Below are 17,163 nucleotides of genomic sequence, written 5' to 3'. Positions count from 1 at the left end.
AGCGATGGTTATATTTGTGCTGTTGTTCTTATGCTCTTAAATGTTGAATTCACCTCCTTTTACAGTGTTTGTTAAGCTGAGCTGCTCATTTCTCATGCACATTGAAAAAAGGCTACAAAACACTTAAGTCAAAAGTCAAATACGTGAATTTTTCCAATACTTCTTTCCAAAAACCTCAGGGCGCTGACAGAGCTTTGTGTGGAGCCGCAGGTTCCTGACCCTTAATCTAGATCAAAGGTGGGTAATTACATTTCCTCAGGGGCCACATTTTAAACAGCAGCTGTTTTGGGACCGTCAAGAAAAAATAAAAGGAGCGAAAACTATCAAGTTAAGTAATAAAATCAGGCTAAACATGCTACAATTCTTATTATTTTGTTGTACTTTACATAATCTCAAATTAAAGCACTTTTTTCCCTAATATCTTTTTATATTTACATTAACTCTTTTTAAAGCAACGAGCCACATGTGGCCCCCGGACCGCACAAATTCTGTTTCGAAATAAAAATTAAATGTAGACATTTTATTTCTTTGAGATATTATTAGCTGTAAAAGTGCAAGCATGGTCATGTAAAAGAAGTAGAGACGTGCAAAGGTTTGATATAAAACATTTATAAACCCACAACCCTGAACAGCTCTGACAGGAGAACACGCTCAAGGTACAAAAATAAAGCTTAAGAGCGTTTGCATTGTGATTGCATGAGAAGATATCGAGCTGCTGACGTCTTCTTTGGTTTGCATTGATTGATGACATGAGACTCTCATGGAGTGTTTCAGTGACAATATAATGAAACTGATGCATCAATGAAATAGCTTGAGCGACTGTTCGTGTATTCCTATGAATGGGAAATTAAACTGCAACATTTTTTTTTCGAACTTCTTTTCAAACTGATTCAACTTTTATTTGATTAATTTATTGTGACGTAAATCCATCTTGAAAATATTAAGTCCTCCCTAGGATTTAACCCAGAAGGTGCTCTGAGAATTTTTGGGAGGAATTCAATTTCTCAATCATGACAAATGATACACTTGATGAGGTATCATGATACAGTGTCTTCATTTTGAAAGACCACTAGATGTCACTCTCAGTCTGAAAATAATGTCAGGTTTCATTGAGCTATTAGATCAGAGCCAAAGATTATAAAGCAGAGAGTGACATCTAGTGGTCTTTCAACAGAAATACACTGTATCATAATACCTCATCAACTGTTTCATGTAGCTCATGAGGTAAACATGTGTTTAAGACAGAATGGAGAGTTAAGGACTTTCACATGTTTGTTTGGACTCCCTCCCTCTGTGCCTTCATTTTAATTCAAGATAACTAACGTGAAATCTGTCATACAAAACAAAGCACCAAACATCGAAAACAAAACATTCAGAATTTAAATATTGACCAAAACACTAGTGATGTGTTGATGAGGCTTCATGAAACCGTTGATAAGGTATCATGATATAGCGTCTTCATTTAGAAAGACCACCAGAAGTCACTCTACTACTACTTACTCAATGAAACTGAGAGTAACATCTAGTGGTCTTTCTAGATGAAGACACTGTATCACGATACCTCGTCAACTGTTTCATGAAGCCTCATCAACACATTCCCACATAAACACCCATTTTCAAAGAAGACATTTTAAATACATAACTTACTGCTATGGTACAATTGTAGGTCTGGGGAAGAGGAGCGGGAGAGGGTCGGGTCACAGGGTCACAGGGTCACCAGGTTCTCAGCAGTGTAACACAGACTGTAGAAGTTGCAGCCGATGCAGCAGAAGTTGCAAAGCGATGACAGCAGCCGGTAGAGCCACAGGCGGCTGCTCAGGTGTCGGTATTTCACGTCCGTCTCGCACAGTTTCGAGTAAGCCTCGCGGTTGGAGGACAAGCCGATGTCCAGACCCAGACCACAGGCCTGCTCCACCAGGTGCATGTCGGCCATGATCTCCGAGGTCATCTGTCCGAACCACTGCGCGTTGACGGCAGCCACGGTCACGGACACAAAGAGGATGAAGATCTACGAGGAGAGATGAAAAACAAGCGTAAGACGTCAACTTCCTCCGGATCATCATCCACACTTCAGACCTGGAAAGCTTCTCGGTCGTCCAGCAGGTCACTGGGGTGGTAGACGGCGTAGATGGAGAGGTTGAAGAAGGCACAGGCTGAACCCAGGTGGAGGTAGAACGGAACCAGGCGGCTCTGAATGAACCCGTAAGTGTGTCGGTTCAGATGGTTGTCCATCACGAAACCTGAGGGGAGAGACGAGGAGACGTGTTGTTGACCAATTACTGAGAGGAAAGAAGCAAACACACTCGACTACAATGACAATCTGTTGGTTCAAGTGAATATCCTGAAACAAAACTTCTAAAAACTCTCCATCAAGCATCAGGAGATTGAATATATAGATTAGATCTAACTTTATTAATCCCACAAAATAATTAACCTTTTACATATCTTTATATCTATATATACTGTATATCATTTACTTACAGAAATACCTGGGGACTCATGTACTAAATAGTCGTACGCACAAAAAACGCACGGAAATACTTTTCCACGTCAAAATCCATATGAATCAATAAGGAAAAGAGCGTAAAAAAGGAGTTGAAGTTTGCGTACGTACAGATCAGCTGCTCAGATGCAAGTGTTTGTAGTTACACGAGTGGATATTAAATTATTCTTTAATTTATTCTTGGTGTTAAAAACGGTTTCTCTTTAATTTATACTTCTAAATATGTTCTCATTCACCAAACAGATGATCTGTATTTATTAAGACAACATCAATCCTTTTATAATAAATATTTGAATCCGCTATTTCACCCTATACAAAAAAAATGTAAAGCTTGTTTTTATAATATAACGAACAAACAAACAAAATGAATGAAAGCAGCTAAAGTTTCTCTCATGTGATCACGTGATACACATTCAGGTCCTTCTCAAAAAAATTAGCATATTGTGATAAAGTTGATTATTTTCCGTAATGTAATGATAATAATTGAACTTTCATATATTTTAGATTCATTGCACACCAACTGAAGTAGTTCAAGCCTTTTATTGTTTTAATATTGATGATTTTGGCAAAAAAGTAAAGAAAAACCAAAAGTCCCTATCTCAAAAAATGAGCATATTTCATCTGACCAATAAAAGTGTTTTTAATACAAAAAAGTTAAACTTCAAATAATTATGTTCAGTTATGCACTCAATACTTGGTCGGGAATCCTTTCGCTGAAATGCTTCAATGCGGCGTGGCATCAGCCTTTGGCAGTGCTGAGGTGTTATGGAGGCCCAGGATGCTTCGACAGCGGCCTTAAGCTCATCCACAGTGTTGGGTCTGGTGTCTCTCAACTTCCTCTTCACAATATCCCACAGATTCTCTATGGGGTTCAGGTCAGGAGAGTTGGCAGGCCAATTGAGCACAGTAATACCATGGTCAGTAAACCATTTACTAGTGGTTTTGGCACTGTGAGCAGGTGCCAGGTCTTGTTGAAAAATTAAATCTTCATCTCCATAAAGCTTTTCAGCAGATGGAAGCATGAAGTGCTCCAACATCTCCTGATAGCTAGCTGCATTGACCCTGCTAGTGGACCAACACCAGCACGGACTGTGGGTACTTGACACTGGACTTCAGGCATTTTGGCATTTCCTTCTCCCCAGTCTTCCTCCAGACTCTGGCACCTTGATTTCCGAATGACATGCAAAATTTGCTTTCACCCGAAAAAAGTACTTTGGACCACTGAGCAACAGTCCAGTGCTGCTTCTCTGTAGCCCAGGTCAGGCGCTTCTGCCGCTGTTTCTGGTTCAAAAGTGGCTTGACCTGGGGAATGCTGCACCTGTAGCCCATTTCCTGCACACGCCTGTGCACGGTGGCTCTGGATGTTTCTACTCCAGACTCAGTCCACTGCTTCCGCAGGTCCCCCAAGGTCTGGAATCGGCCCTTCTCCACAATCCTCCTCAGGGTCCGGTCACCTCTTCTGGTTGTGCAGTGTTTTCTGCCACACTTTTTCCTTCCCACAGACTTCCCACTGAGGTGCCTTGATACAGCACTGTGGGAACAGCCTATTCGCTCAGAAATTTCTTTCTGTGTCTTACCCTCTTGCTTGAGGGTCAACGATGGCCTTCTGGACAGCATCAGGTCGGCAGTCTTACCCATGATTGCAGTTTTGAGTAATGAACCAGGCTGGGAGTTTTTAAAAGCCTCAGGAATCTTTTGCAGGTGTTTAGAGTTAATTAGTTGATTCAGATGATTAGGTTAAGAGCTCTTTTAGAGTACCTTTTCATGATATGCTCATTTTTTGAGATAGGAATTTGGGGTTTTCTTGAGCTGTATGCCAAAATCATCAGTATTAAAACAACAAAAGACCTGAAATATTTCAGTTGGTGTGCAATGAATCTAAAATATATGAAAGTTCAATTATTATCATTACATTATGGAAAATAATAAACTTTATCAAAATATGCTAATTTTTTGAGAAGGACCTGTATACTTATATAAATAAACCGTCACATGATTTGTACATTTGTCATTGGTAAACAAAACGCTTTTATTGTTTAAACGTAACAAGAACTCGCGCGTGTGTGTTGCAGCTGCGCCACACATTCGTATAAAGCTCAGACAATCAGACCATCTTCACATCATCATCACTACTCAGCATTTGAAGTTACGGATTCACAATTTTATTCTTGTTAAACTACATTTTAAGACGTTTCAAATAAGCCCCTGATCGTCTGTTAATAGTAGCGTCAATAACAGTGTATGCAAAATATATAGAGCTTGTCTGCACTCATTTAAATGTAAGTATGTGATCCATGTCAGAAATGTTTTAAATGAACTAATATAAACTGTTAATCACGTTAAAATTCATGTTTTCATTAGTTTTTCTGAACATGGGGCGAAAAATCAGGGACTCTGGTTCATTTAAATATGTAAATTAGAGAGTGGAAAGGAATGAACAAGTCTGCCATTAATTCCACGATGATTGGGATGAACAAGGAAAAGTGTTTATATTTGTGTGTACGTGCAGATTCATACGTCTGGATATTTTTGTACGTGCATCATTTTCTGGATTTCAGTGTTCGACCGTTTTTAGTAGAAAATCCATGAACTTCTTTATACATGAGGCCCAGGTGTTTCCCAGGTGAGCTAAGGTAATGTTATATGGCATCAACAATAAATATTAAATAATGAAAATCATCCTAATTTGATACATTTTAAATATAGTATAATATGCATTGAAATTAGAGCCTGATTTAATTTTCATGGGGTATTCATCCTAATTTCTCCCCCTTACAATTAATATAAAGATATCTGGTAGTTCTGTTTAGATGTATTACTTGGTTTGTAATACATATGGTTTAGTTATTTTATTTAGCCATTAGAATGTTACACAGGGTTTTTTCCCCTTTACCTGATGGAGTTGACCTTTGACCAGCCCTCCACTAAAACCTTCACTGAGAGTTCAGTTCTACATGATCATATTACACACCTTTTTTCCAGCGGTATGACAGTCTATAAGACATTAAGATCAGGCAGAAAAAACTTATTTAACCATTTATAGCTATTGTTCTTAACATATCATCAAGGTTCATTTTTATTTAATGGCTGTAAAATGCAAAAATAAATAAATAGACTTTAGACTTTTAGACTTCTCTCAGTGAGCACTTTGTCACTTTTCCCAGCATAAGTTACAAATGTAATATGTTTAAATATAAATTAACTCAATTTACAAGTTTCACACTAAAGAGAAATGTTGTTATTTAAGCTGTAAAGTGTCTTGAGATAACTCTATGTTACAGCAAATTAAAATGAGTGGTAGTGTTGGAAAAACCTTCATTTAACAGGCAGAAACCTAGAGCAGAACCAGTCTCAGTGGCAGTTAGTCAATATAAGGTTACAGTAGTTTAATAAAAACACTAGATTTCTCAATCTTTTTAACACAAAATAACCTGAAAATGCAAAGTGAGATGATGAATAAAATAAACTGTAAACAGCTACAGTAACAAACTGCACTTTCATTGTACAGATATACAGTACTATAAATATAATATTATAAAAGTGATGCATAGGTAAATTTAGGTGTGGTGAAAGTCAATCTTTATGGACAAAGGTGTCAATAAAGGGTTAACGTCCACTCATGGCTGTTCTCAGTCATGCAGGTGTTTGAGGATTTAACCAGGTCTGGTTCTCGCAAGGTTTCTGATCGACCGGTTCCGTTGGTTTGTGTGGTTTTTTACATCAATGGACCCAACCAGGTGGGTTTGTACGCGTTTTCCATTGAGTGTGAGCACAGATAGTTTGCTGGTACTGACTTGAGATGAAGGTGACCCAGATCTGCATGCCCCAGTACGTGGAGAGCAGAACCAGCTGCAGCAGCTTGACGGTGAAGGTGGGCTCCTGGTCTGTGGACATGGTTCCTCCTCCACGAGTGTCCCTGTGAAACCACAGCATGCATGACACAACTACACATGACGAACGGAGAATTAACTATTTATAATGTCGTTTGAAAAAACTTTATTGAGGATCTGTCTACACATGCAACAGGTCGTTTTCATGCTGAAATGTTGTGCTTCCGCATTGTTGTCAAGGAGACCAGAACCTCGATACCACTATATGTGGACCTTAACTGTTTAAAGAAGATTCAGAACCACTTTAAAAACATTGTATAAGCACTACTATGGGCGGTTTCAAAGTCACCTCGTCTACAGTAACTAGCGAGAGTTAGCAGTCCACAACAAGCTAATTCTACGACACAAACCTGTCAAAAAGTCGGGATTTAATGTGCTAAAAAGCTTTATAACATTGCACCAAAGCGAAGAAGTGTTTTTAAAACTTACCTGTGGGTCCAAGTCTCAGCAGAGAGTGTCAGCGGAACCAGTTTAAACCCACCGAACCTGCTGCAACTGTTGCCGTCTGTCACCGGAAGCAGTTCCACAACCTCTGCTTGACGCGCTCAGCGCAGTGTTCTCACAAATACTGTCAATAAAGTTGCGTGAATCCACTTCTACATACTTTTATGTACTTTAAGTACTTTACTTTTAAAATGTTATTAATCAACACTTTCTGAATGTAAGACATGCTTGTAGTTTGATGGGAATGTTTGAATGAAATGTGGATTGATCCTGAATGAAAACCTGTTCAGCGAGTAAAAGTACTTTAAGATCATACTTGACAGTATTGACGGATGACCCTGCAGGTCAACATTGATTCATTCAGCCAAGAAAAACAATGTGCATCAATTCAAACAAACATACATATTTAAAAACCTATAGACAATATGGGATTATTAAATTAAATGATACATGGGTTTTTAAAGCATTGAATTACTTTTTCTTTTTTTTTTTTTAATTTTTCTTTGAACTCAATAATTCGTATATTGGAAGGTTAAATTAAACAATTCCAATGTTTTTACACGTAAAGATTTATATTAAAATTACAGTAAAAAAACAACAACTACGTTTTAATTGGTAGCCTTTTAAATTTAATTTGATAGTATTCAAATCATTTGAATGCATCTTTTACAAAAAAAATTGTTTCAACAAACAAATTATTGAATACAATTATTAAATAAAAACGAATTTAACATTTAAATAGTTGAATTAAATTATTAAAAAAGAAATTGATTAAATGCTTAAAACATAAATTCAATACAAAAATTAGAACTTTTAACATTCGAAATGTTAAATTCAACCATTTAATATTCGAATCAGTTTACTGACAGTTATCAGAACTCTCCACGTCACAAAAGCAAATGGTATCAGAAGTGGGATGTAGCATGAATAAAGTGCCTTATTCAAGCCAGTGAAACTTGTCAACTATTTAAAAAAAATAATATACCACGACAATACAATGGAGCAGTGTGAAATCGTAAATAAAACAAATATGACATCTTATTGTTTATTGAAGTATTAAAATTTCTTTACTATTTATTACAATTGTTGGCAAAGTGTAAAAATATTTTTGTCTTCGGGATTATTTTGCACACAGAACTAACATTTTGAGCAGAAGTTCAGGTGTCCAGAAGAACAGCTTTTATATTTCTGAGTGTGGCCTTTTTGGAAGATGGTCTTAAGCAGCATGAGATGGTCAGATAAACCTCCTCATTCTTTTTTATATCGTAAAAATATAATGTTGGAATCTCCACAAAGTGATCCCATCACGTCGCTCAGTGTCGAGCGGATTTACAGATTTTGTCGTACACTTCAGGGAAGGCGTCCTGACAACCCAGTTCCTTTCTCAGTCTGTGATACAGCTCCCCGTCGAACATCTCCCAGAACTCCTGACGATCCATGTACACGTCCGCGTACAACATCTGGAACCTGCAGGTGGAACATGAGCACGATGAGCACGAGGGAGGAACGTGGCTAGTTTTAATAGACGTACCCGTGGACGTCTCTGACGAACTTCTCCAGTCGACGTGACGATGCTGTCGCCTCAAAGTGTTTCACTCTTGGTTCTCCGTAGGCGCCGATGTCTACGTACAACTCACTCTCTTGACCTTCAGGATGGACCATCCCTCGGCCGGGGGGCAACAGGAAGGGGCAGAGCCACAGAGGGTACACCTGTTAACGCAGGTACAAGCTTTAACCAGAGTCAACGTGAGGGTTTAGAAAATATGTTTTACTTCAATGTCCTGGTGAAATCTGGTGATCGCAGCCTGAAGGTTCTTCATGGGCACCAGCATGTCCTGGACCACGTGATGCTGTTCATAAAGCTTCCTGATGGTTTCTCCCTGAGTGAGCTTCAGCAGCGCAATCTTGGGAGGAACCATCCAGCCGAAGATCCAGCGGAACACAGGGTTGTTTCCAAAGGGAATGATGTCCTGCACACAACAACATAGACAGTCAATAGTTTACATTAGTCATCAGGGATCCTGAGATACTTTGTTCTGGCGTAAGGTGAGCTATGTGGCCCTAGATTAGACTAGACTAGAGTAGGTGTGTCCAACTCAATCACACATAGCGGTGTGATAAATCTTGATACAATTTTTTTTAATGAAACCATATAGATAATCAACAGCACTGTATCTTTTTTATTGCAGGGTTTCAAATCACTTTTTTTTTATTATAGTTATTTTATGGTTATATATTAAAATAAAGTGTATCAAATAAACTCATTAGATTATTTTTTTTTTATTTTTTTTTTTACAATTGACATGCAAATATTTAAAGCATTTGTTCATTTTTGTGTTGCAATTATAATTCCGGCAGCCAGATGGCAGGAGTTGTGACGTCCCACACAGCTAAAGGAAGAGCGAGGTCCCAGCATTGACTGAGGATGAGAGGATACAGTCGACTCCAGATATCCTCAAAGACAAGGTCACGGGCCAAACAATGTATCAATATTTAATAAGCTGTTACAATTTATTGTTTTGAAACCAGAATATGTCCAAACATCAGCCTTTAAAGCTGCTGGAGTGTATCTTTTCGTCCTCGGTCATTGGATCTCACCGTATTCTTTATGTGTGGAAGACGTCATGACGTCAAGTTTAATTGCACCACAAAAATGAACAAACGCTGTGAATATTTAGATGTTAGTTGTACATTTAAAATATCGAATTATTTTATTTTGTACACAATTTATTAAAAATATAAAACTATAAACAATAAATAGAAGAACGAAGATACAAAATAAATATGACTGCAAAAGAAAAAAGAATCGATACAGTGCTGTTGAATATTAATAAAGTATTAATTTTAAAAATTGCAATATATAATTGTAATGATATTTTCTTACACCCCTATCACTGCGGCGTTTTTGGGGGGAGCAACACCAAGTGACACCAAGAACCAGATGAAGGGACATGTTCTCAATTCCGAACCATAACAAGGAACACTTAGAAACACGTGCACGGATTTGAAATGGAAGAAGACACGATGAGCATTAACCTTTAAAGATATTCTGAAAAATGAAAATGTCATTTCGCTCGTAAGGCTTCTTTCCGGTAAAAAAAACAACAACTCCGTTTTTAAAGGTCAAGATAAAACATTTCATTACTCTTACCCGCCACTAGAGGGCAGTCTTAACTCACACCCATCACTCATCGCTGATACAGCGACACCATCAGCACTATCTCATCAAGACGCCCAGAGGATCCAAAAACCCCAGAGGTACCACTGCAGATATCCGGCCCAAATGATCTCATGCATAATTGATGGCACTGTTGCTGAACACCCAGCATGCCGAGCAGCTGCACTAAGAGCTAATGGGCGGGCGAACCAGAGCATTAGTGGGTTATAAAGGAGGAAGAAGTGTCATTCTGCAATTTTAAACAAGTCAAGTGAGTACCTGGAGCTCCCAGAAGATGCTGCGTGTGTGTCTGTGGTAGTAGTGTCTGAGTGGGATGTACTCCACGCCAGCCCGGCCTCTTGTTAAGAAGCCCTCCACGTGTTTAAAGAACCAGGGTTTGAAGTGCAGGCCGATCTTGTTGATCTAGAATTCACAGAGTTACACGTCATGTCAGCCGTTTCAAAACAACCTTCTGACCTTGTCGGGCTCAGCGTGGTCCTCCATGGTTCCCGTCATGATGACGGCGGAGTCGAAGGAATACTGGAGACCTTCCACGAACGTGTTCCCTTTGTTTTGTGAAGCTTCTGTGAAGCGCTTGCAGATGTTCTCCAGCCCTTTGACCGGCTCGTAGCGCAGCTTCACCCAGGCTTTAGCAGGCACGATCTTGATCTCAGCCGCCACCAGGAAACCCAGAGTTCCACAGGACCAGGGCACAGCATGGAAGAGGTCCGAGTTCTCCTCCTAAGAGGCAACAAGACAAGTGAGAATTTAAGCTGAGGGTCATTACATTAGTAAAAACTCTTTAAATGCTGAATTCATCAGCAAAATAATGTTTAAATGTTGCTCACTATTGTGTTTAAGAGATAAACATGTGGATAAACAGACATATGTAGCAATATTTGCTCAATTGTTTGTTACTACAATGACTTATATATTATAAGTATATAACCAACATCAGAAACCATAAATAAAAAGTACCTTAATTTAAGTGTTTTTTTTCAAGTGACATTTTTTATTTAATAAAAATAGAATAAATGTGTGTCCTAAATAGCTCCTAAAGATTTTTTTTTATTCCAAAATATAACAGATTGAACAGAAAGTACAAATTCTGGATTATTTAAAAGCACAAGATACTTTGCCAGGCAAGACAGAAAAAAATAATTTAAAATTAGTTGTAAACAGGAGTGCAAACATTGGCTTATCCCAAATAGTTGAAAAATATAAAATGTGTAAATGGCTGTGGTTTTGCAGAATGACACGACTGCTTTACAATATTTTCCTGTGTTGTTAAAAAGAAGGTTCGATAAATTTTTTATTCTAAATAAAATGTTCAATTTAGTGAAGCTCTGATGCGCCACAGAAGAAGAACCCTGATCTTGAGAAGGTAAACAAACATGCAGACCAGATTCATTACACATTAGAGAAATAATGTTGATTAAAGAAGTACAAAAGTGGGTAATTGTGTCAGTGTGTCTCAAAGATTGCTGGCTTCTGTAATACAAGCCTTTAAAGGGAGGAGATTCTGCAGAATTAAATAAATATTCAGCAGTAATTGATTGTTCAGAGGAGTATAATTAACTTCCTGTGTGCTGCGGGGGTTACCATGGCTACGGTGGCGCAGATGAAGCTGAAGCAGACAGAAGCAGACGAGCGACGCTCACCTCGGAGCAGCGGACCAAGCTGCCGTCGGCCAGGACCAGCTCGAACGCCACGCAGATGTGCTGGAACAGCCCGTGAACGTGCGAGGACGACTCGATGCCCGTGCCCATCACCAGACCACCTGAGAGAGAAGCATGTTTGTTTGGCCGGGATTGAATTTATCCATCCAATACTAGGATAAACCAATGTAGTGCAGCTGGGCGGGAAAACATTAGCTTGTTGATGTGCCGTTTATGGCATCAGGAAATCCATTATGAAACCTGATGCTCCTCGCAGCAGCCATTTCCTCTCAGATGTCAGCAACACGTCATTGCTCTGACTCGATTACAGAAGTCGCCGCCGCTCTGAGAGCCCGGCAGCTGTGCAGGCCTGACAACATCAGTCCAGACTACCTACCCACGGTGAGGTCGTCCAGCTCAGGGAGCACCGGGAGAGTCCAGCCAATGGAATTCAGGAGAGCGGTCACCTGACCCATGTTGGCCAGAGGTTCCACTCTCACCACCTGAAATCACAACAAGATCCAAGAAGGTTCATATTTTGGTTGAAAACTTTTTACCACTTTAATTGTACTGTCTGTGGGCAGTTCCAATTCAAGTGAAGTTTACTTAAAGGTCAACTAACATGTTGATTTAAGTGTCTCTTAAATTGATTCTGGACCCGTATTGAACTCATCAGTATGTGTCTGTTTGTACAAAACTCTCTTTTCATTGAAATATTTACATTACACAATGTGCTTAAACCTCGCCCACTAAAACAATTTATGTTTTTTTTTTTGGAGAGGAAATCTTGTTTACCATAACCAAACCCACTCCGCTGTGATTGGTCAAACATTGAGGTTTGTTACCAAGCATCATCAATACTGGAAGTCTCCAACTCAATAAAATATATACTTTAAAGGTCAAGATAATACTGAGAACAACACAGGAGTTCCATAAAATCAAGGACAATCCTGCACAGATAAAAAGGTCTTAAGATGTTTCTTGAAGGAATCAGTAGATCCATCAAACACAGAAGGGAGGTGAAGATCGTTCCAAAGCTTAGGAGCAACAGCCTGGAAGGATTTCTCTCCTCTGGTCCTGAACCGTGTGCGAGGAACCATCAGGAGATTCTGATCCACAGACCTCAGAGCCCAAGCTGGGGTATAAGGCTGGATCAGATCACTGATGTAAGGAGGAGCCTGACCATGAATAGTTCTGAAAGTAAGAACCAGAATTTTAAAATTGATCCTGAAAGAAACTGGCAGCCAGTGAAGAGATTTAAGGGTCAGAGAAATGTGAGTTCTTCTACTAGAGCGGGTCAGAATTCTTGCTGCAGAGTTTTGTATTAACTGCAGGCGAGGCAGATCCTTCTTGTTAAGACATGAAAACAAACTGTTGCAATGGTCCAGGCGAGAAGACACAAACTAATGGATTACAAGATCCAGATCATGTTGTGACAACATTTTCCTAAATTTAGTCCAAGGGACCCGTTGTATAAACAAAGGGGGTGTGATTACAGCTGGCTGAAGGGGGCGTGAGGCCGTTATTACATCATAATGGACTCCGCTCTCGACTTTATATAAAAACAGTGATGGGTCAGTAGTTTTCAAACTTAGAGTGACATCGAGTGGTCTTTCAAAATGAATTGTATTGACATTGTATCATGAAACAGTATCAGCCGTTTCATGAAGCCTCATCAACACATCATTGTAAAGTGGTTTGGTCACATGACACCCAAAGACCCTTTGGGCAGGTCGCCCAGTTCAAGGAGCAATTTTATATTATTGTGAGAGAGTTCTACTACAAGAGTCATGATATAAGATATAATGAAAAATAAAATAATAAATATATATGAACGTGTCAAAATGTAAGATATTGTTACTTTAAAATCCCCCTAAAATATATATATTTTTTAACGTCTCATGAAAACATCAACACAAATTGTCGAAGCAGACCTGTGATAAAGTTTACAATTCATTTCTCTGAAAAAGATAAAAAAGGAACAAGTGACGATGAGAAAGAAAATCCTGAGAATGAGGCTGTTTAAAGAGCTGAGAGAGGATGGTTCAGTGGAAGTCAAGTAAATCCCAGGAGAGACTAAATATGCCTGTTGGCACATGACCAACACTAGATGAACTAGGATGAGGAAGAATGACTGAGAGATCAGACACAGAGCCATAAACCTTCCGGGGAAAAAAAGATAGATTGTTAAATGGAATAAAATGATAAAATGGGGCTGCAGTAAAGAAAAAAAAAATCAAATTCAATCATAGGATTTTGAGTCACTGAAATGGTTGGATCAACTTTCTTGTTAATGTAATGACTGGAATAACGACAAAACATGTGTTTGGACAAATATAATAATGAGGCGCTTATAATAGTTCAATTTAAGAGCCGATATCTTCTCTATGGTTCCATTGATAATGACCACTTCAGTTCTTCCATCAATAGCTCTGATATTGTACCTACAGAAACGGTGCTTTTAGGTTATTCCATCTGATCACATGATACACACTGGAGTTACTACTTGAATGATGGACTTTTTCTGTTCATGAACAAGGCTGTTGAAATCATTTTTATAACTTATATGACTTTGGAAAAAAAATGAAGAAAATAAACTGTAAAGAGGAGATAGCAGGAGAAAAAAATTAATGTTGGAAATTATTTGTTATCAGGGGTTTCAAACTCATCTGTTGGGGTCAACTAGAGGTCAATTCTTGTCCAGAAAGGGTTGTTGTCACCACATGTCATCAATCCCCGGAAGTCTCCACCTCCAAGAGACTCATTGTATAAAAAAGGGGGAATGATTAAATCGTAATGGACTCCGCTCTCGTAACCTCTTGTTTGCTGAGATTTTAGACGGGGAAAAGGTTTATAAAGTAATAACTTCAAAACACTGTCATGATGAGGAGCTTACTGCATCTTGGAGAGGAAGACTTCAACATTTGAAACAAGATTTGGGTTTTTTATATTATTTGACCTGCCTATGAACATTAATATCCATGTATGTTCTTATTCAACTAGGTCATGGGAGAGACCACTGACAAGATGAAGTTAAACAAACAAACAAATAAACAAAACAAACAACAGTGGAAAAATTTTGTTTGTTTTCTGGTTCCGGCTATAAGAACAAATAGAGAAAATGTTTTCCCAGTTTCGTAAAATTCCTTATAGTCAGTGATTACTTGAATAATAAGAGTAAAACACATAAGAGCAACCATTAGCTAACACAACTTGTGAACACAAAACAAACAGTTCTGTACCCATAATTTAGATTTTACTTTTTTAAACACAGAAAACACACCTTTTCCAGGTGTGTTTTGTTAGAACTTGTCAGTTTACACAGCTACAATCTCACCTGCCTCTGTGTGTCCACCTCCAGAATGTCCATCATATTGATCATGATGTTCTTGTGCGTTTTCTTGTACTTTCCAACTCGGAGAGACACAGTTAGCCAGCCGGGGCGACCGGTGCACATGAAGGACTTGGAGCCGTCCTTCTTCCATTCTCGCACCTGAAACACGAGGAAATGTGATACTTTGAGAAGGAGGCAAGCTATACTGACATCAATTATTTCACCATTTAACAATATAATTTCACACCATTCTGAAATAGTACAATTGTGAATTAAACTTATTCTTATTAAGGGAACTGTGACCATATTTATCAAACAAATCAGCTATTAGACGATGAAATTCTGCTCCACAATTGAAGCAAGTGCCTTTAGAGTGTATGAATGACAAACTGTACATCCTTCAGCTGGATTCCTGAACACATTTTTCCACTTTGAATAAGAATTTGTTATTTTCGATTTTGTTATAAGAATATTAAAAACATTAAAAAACCATTTTATGATCATACATTTGTGAATAAATTGGTGTTTGATTTCCTCGACTGATTGTTTGCTGAAATGAATAATCGTTGAAGTATAATGAAGAACACTGTTTGGAAAACAGAACACATACACCGACGGTCAACACATTCATCATTCTAGTGAAATAATTAATCAACAAAAATAAATGTTTTTCATCTTCTTAAGTGAGTTCTGATATTTTATCTTTAAAATTAAAGGAGAAAAAAATGCTTTGAAACTTTATTGTTTAGAATTAGAAAATGCTTACTACCAGTGTCTTGAACACAAATGGATTTTTAATATGACAGTATTATTAAAATAATGAAATACATGAATGACTGAATAAAATACAATAATAAAATAAAATCTTACAAAATACATTAAATTAAACTAATGGAGCAACCAAACCTCACTGAAATCACATAACTGTCTATTTTATTGTATTGTTCTTGTTCTTGTTCTATTTTAACTTTTTATTAATGTATGCATGTCTTACACGATTTTGTAAAATAATGTGAGGCCGAGACATTATTTTTCTTCTTTGAAAAATGTGTAAATTGTATTGCCATATTGTTTTGCATACTTGGGAGAAACAAAAAGAAAAGCTACCATTCAAAAAGCTGGTGAACCTTGAACTGTTCAAATGACCTTTAACCTCTACAATAAATGATCATGGCCAGATAAGAGCAGTGATGGATCAGAATGTTGTGACACTTCAGAGTAGTTAACTACCTGTCTCTGGATGTCTCGAACACGCTGGTCGTGGAGTTTGGGAGCAGAACACATCTTGAAGATGATCCACGCGCGGACAGAGTAGTAGACGTCAAAGATGACGGACAGGGGGAGCAGGAAGAGGCACACGAAGATCCAGCGTTGGTGGATGATGACGTAGTCCAGACCCTTGACTCGGATCCACAGCAGGAACATTCCCACCAGGACAGCGGCAGACAGAAGCAGCTCCATGTTCAGAAGACGGTCCTTGACACCGGAGGAAAGTGGACACCAGAGCAAGGAAGTTGCTGCTGTGGACCCCCGAACTCACGCCTGATCACCCCTTCTCCACGATAGGTGACAGAGGCGAGGTGGACCCCGACTCCGCCCCAAGCCTCGTCCCTATTGGCTGGTATCAGTGAAGCGGCGGGACCAGAAGTACACAACTTAGTTTGATTGGTCGAGAAGAAAAGTCTGGCGCAACAGCTTGCCTGCGTCTCCACCAATCAGAGAGAAGGAAAGCCATCACACCACCCACCTCATGGCTGCTTGTAAAGAGCCTGCAGGAAAACTATTATTGTTACCACAAATGTTATCGTTATTTAACACTTCAGATATGTAATTAAATCTAATTATTTTTAGTTTATTTGTATTTTATTAATCCTTGTTAATTTAATTTATGTATTGATATTTAATGTATTCTATTGTTTACTGTCAACACTACAAAACATGTTATGTTGACACAACTCTGGCAAAAAACATCTTCTTCTTCTTCGTTTTCACCTTGGACTTCATATCAGCCTTCGTCATCATCATTGCCTTCATCTTTTCTACTTCTTCGTCATTGCCTTTGTCTTCTTCTTCTTATTATTATTATTATTATTATTATTTAAACAACTTGATCTAAAGAATATCTGATTCTTATGTGACAATTATTGTTTTATGTTTATTTTAGCGATAGTTTCTAA

The 17,163-nt window shown here is 38.4% G+C and overlaps 2 protein-coding genes across 2 annotated transcripts; both read right to left on the bottom strand.

The window, feature by feature from the left end:
• Positions 1 to 598: 598 nt before the first annotated feature.
• On the bottom strand, positions 599 to 6,905 carry LOC148087007 (transmembrane protein 205). Its single transcript, XM_087785219.1, has 4 exons — positions 6,823 to 6,905; positions 6,298 to 6,419; positions 2,077 to 2,240; positions 599 to 2,008 (listed from the first exon to the last, which is right to left on the bottom strand). The coding sequence occupies exons 2-4, from the start codon at positions 6,395 to 6,397 to the stop codon at positions 1,706 to 1,708; spliced, it is 567 nt and encodes a 188-aa protein (XP_087641345.1). The 5' UTR covers positions 6,398 to 6,419; positions 6,823 to 6,905; the 3' UTR covers positions 599 to 1,705.
• A 963-nt stretch (positions 6,906 to 7,868) lies between these two features.
• On the bottom strand, positions 7,869 to 16,574 carry dhcr24 (24-dehydrocholesterol reductase). Its single transcript, XM_087785203.1, has 9 exons — positions 16,217 to 16,574; positions 14,990 to 15,145; positions 12,050 to 12,155; positions 11,656 to 11,774; positions 10,472 to 10,735; positions 10,274 to 10,417; positions 8,610 to 8,807; positions 8,369 to 8,547; positions 7,869 to 8,304 (listed from the first exon to the last, which is right to left on the bottom strand). The coding sequence occupies exons 1-9, from the start codon at positions 16,445 to 16,447 to the stop codon at positions 8,151 to 8,153; spliced, it is 1,551 nt and encodes a 516-aa protein (XP_087641329.1). The 5' UTR covers positions 16,448 to 16,574; the 3' UTR covers positions 7,869 to 8,150.
• Between the last annotated feature and the right edge of the window lie 589 nt (positions 16,575 to 17,163).

Source organism: Callionymus lyra, chromosome 2, assembly GCF_982586985.1.
Source record: "Callionymus lyra chromosome 2, fCalLyr1.hap1.1, whole genome shotgun sequence".
NCBI classification, from domain to species: Eukaryota; Metazoa; Chordata; class Actinopteri; order Syngnathiformes; family Callionymidae; genus Callionymus; species Callionymus lyra.
Note: the sequence above shows the minus strand (reverse complement) of the source record. Positions and strands in the feature narration are given on the sequence as shown.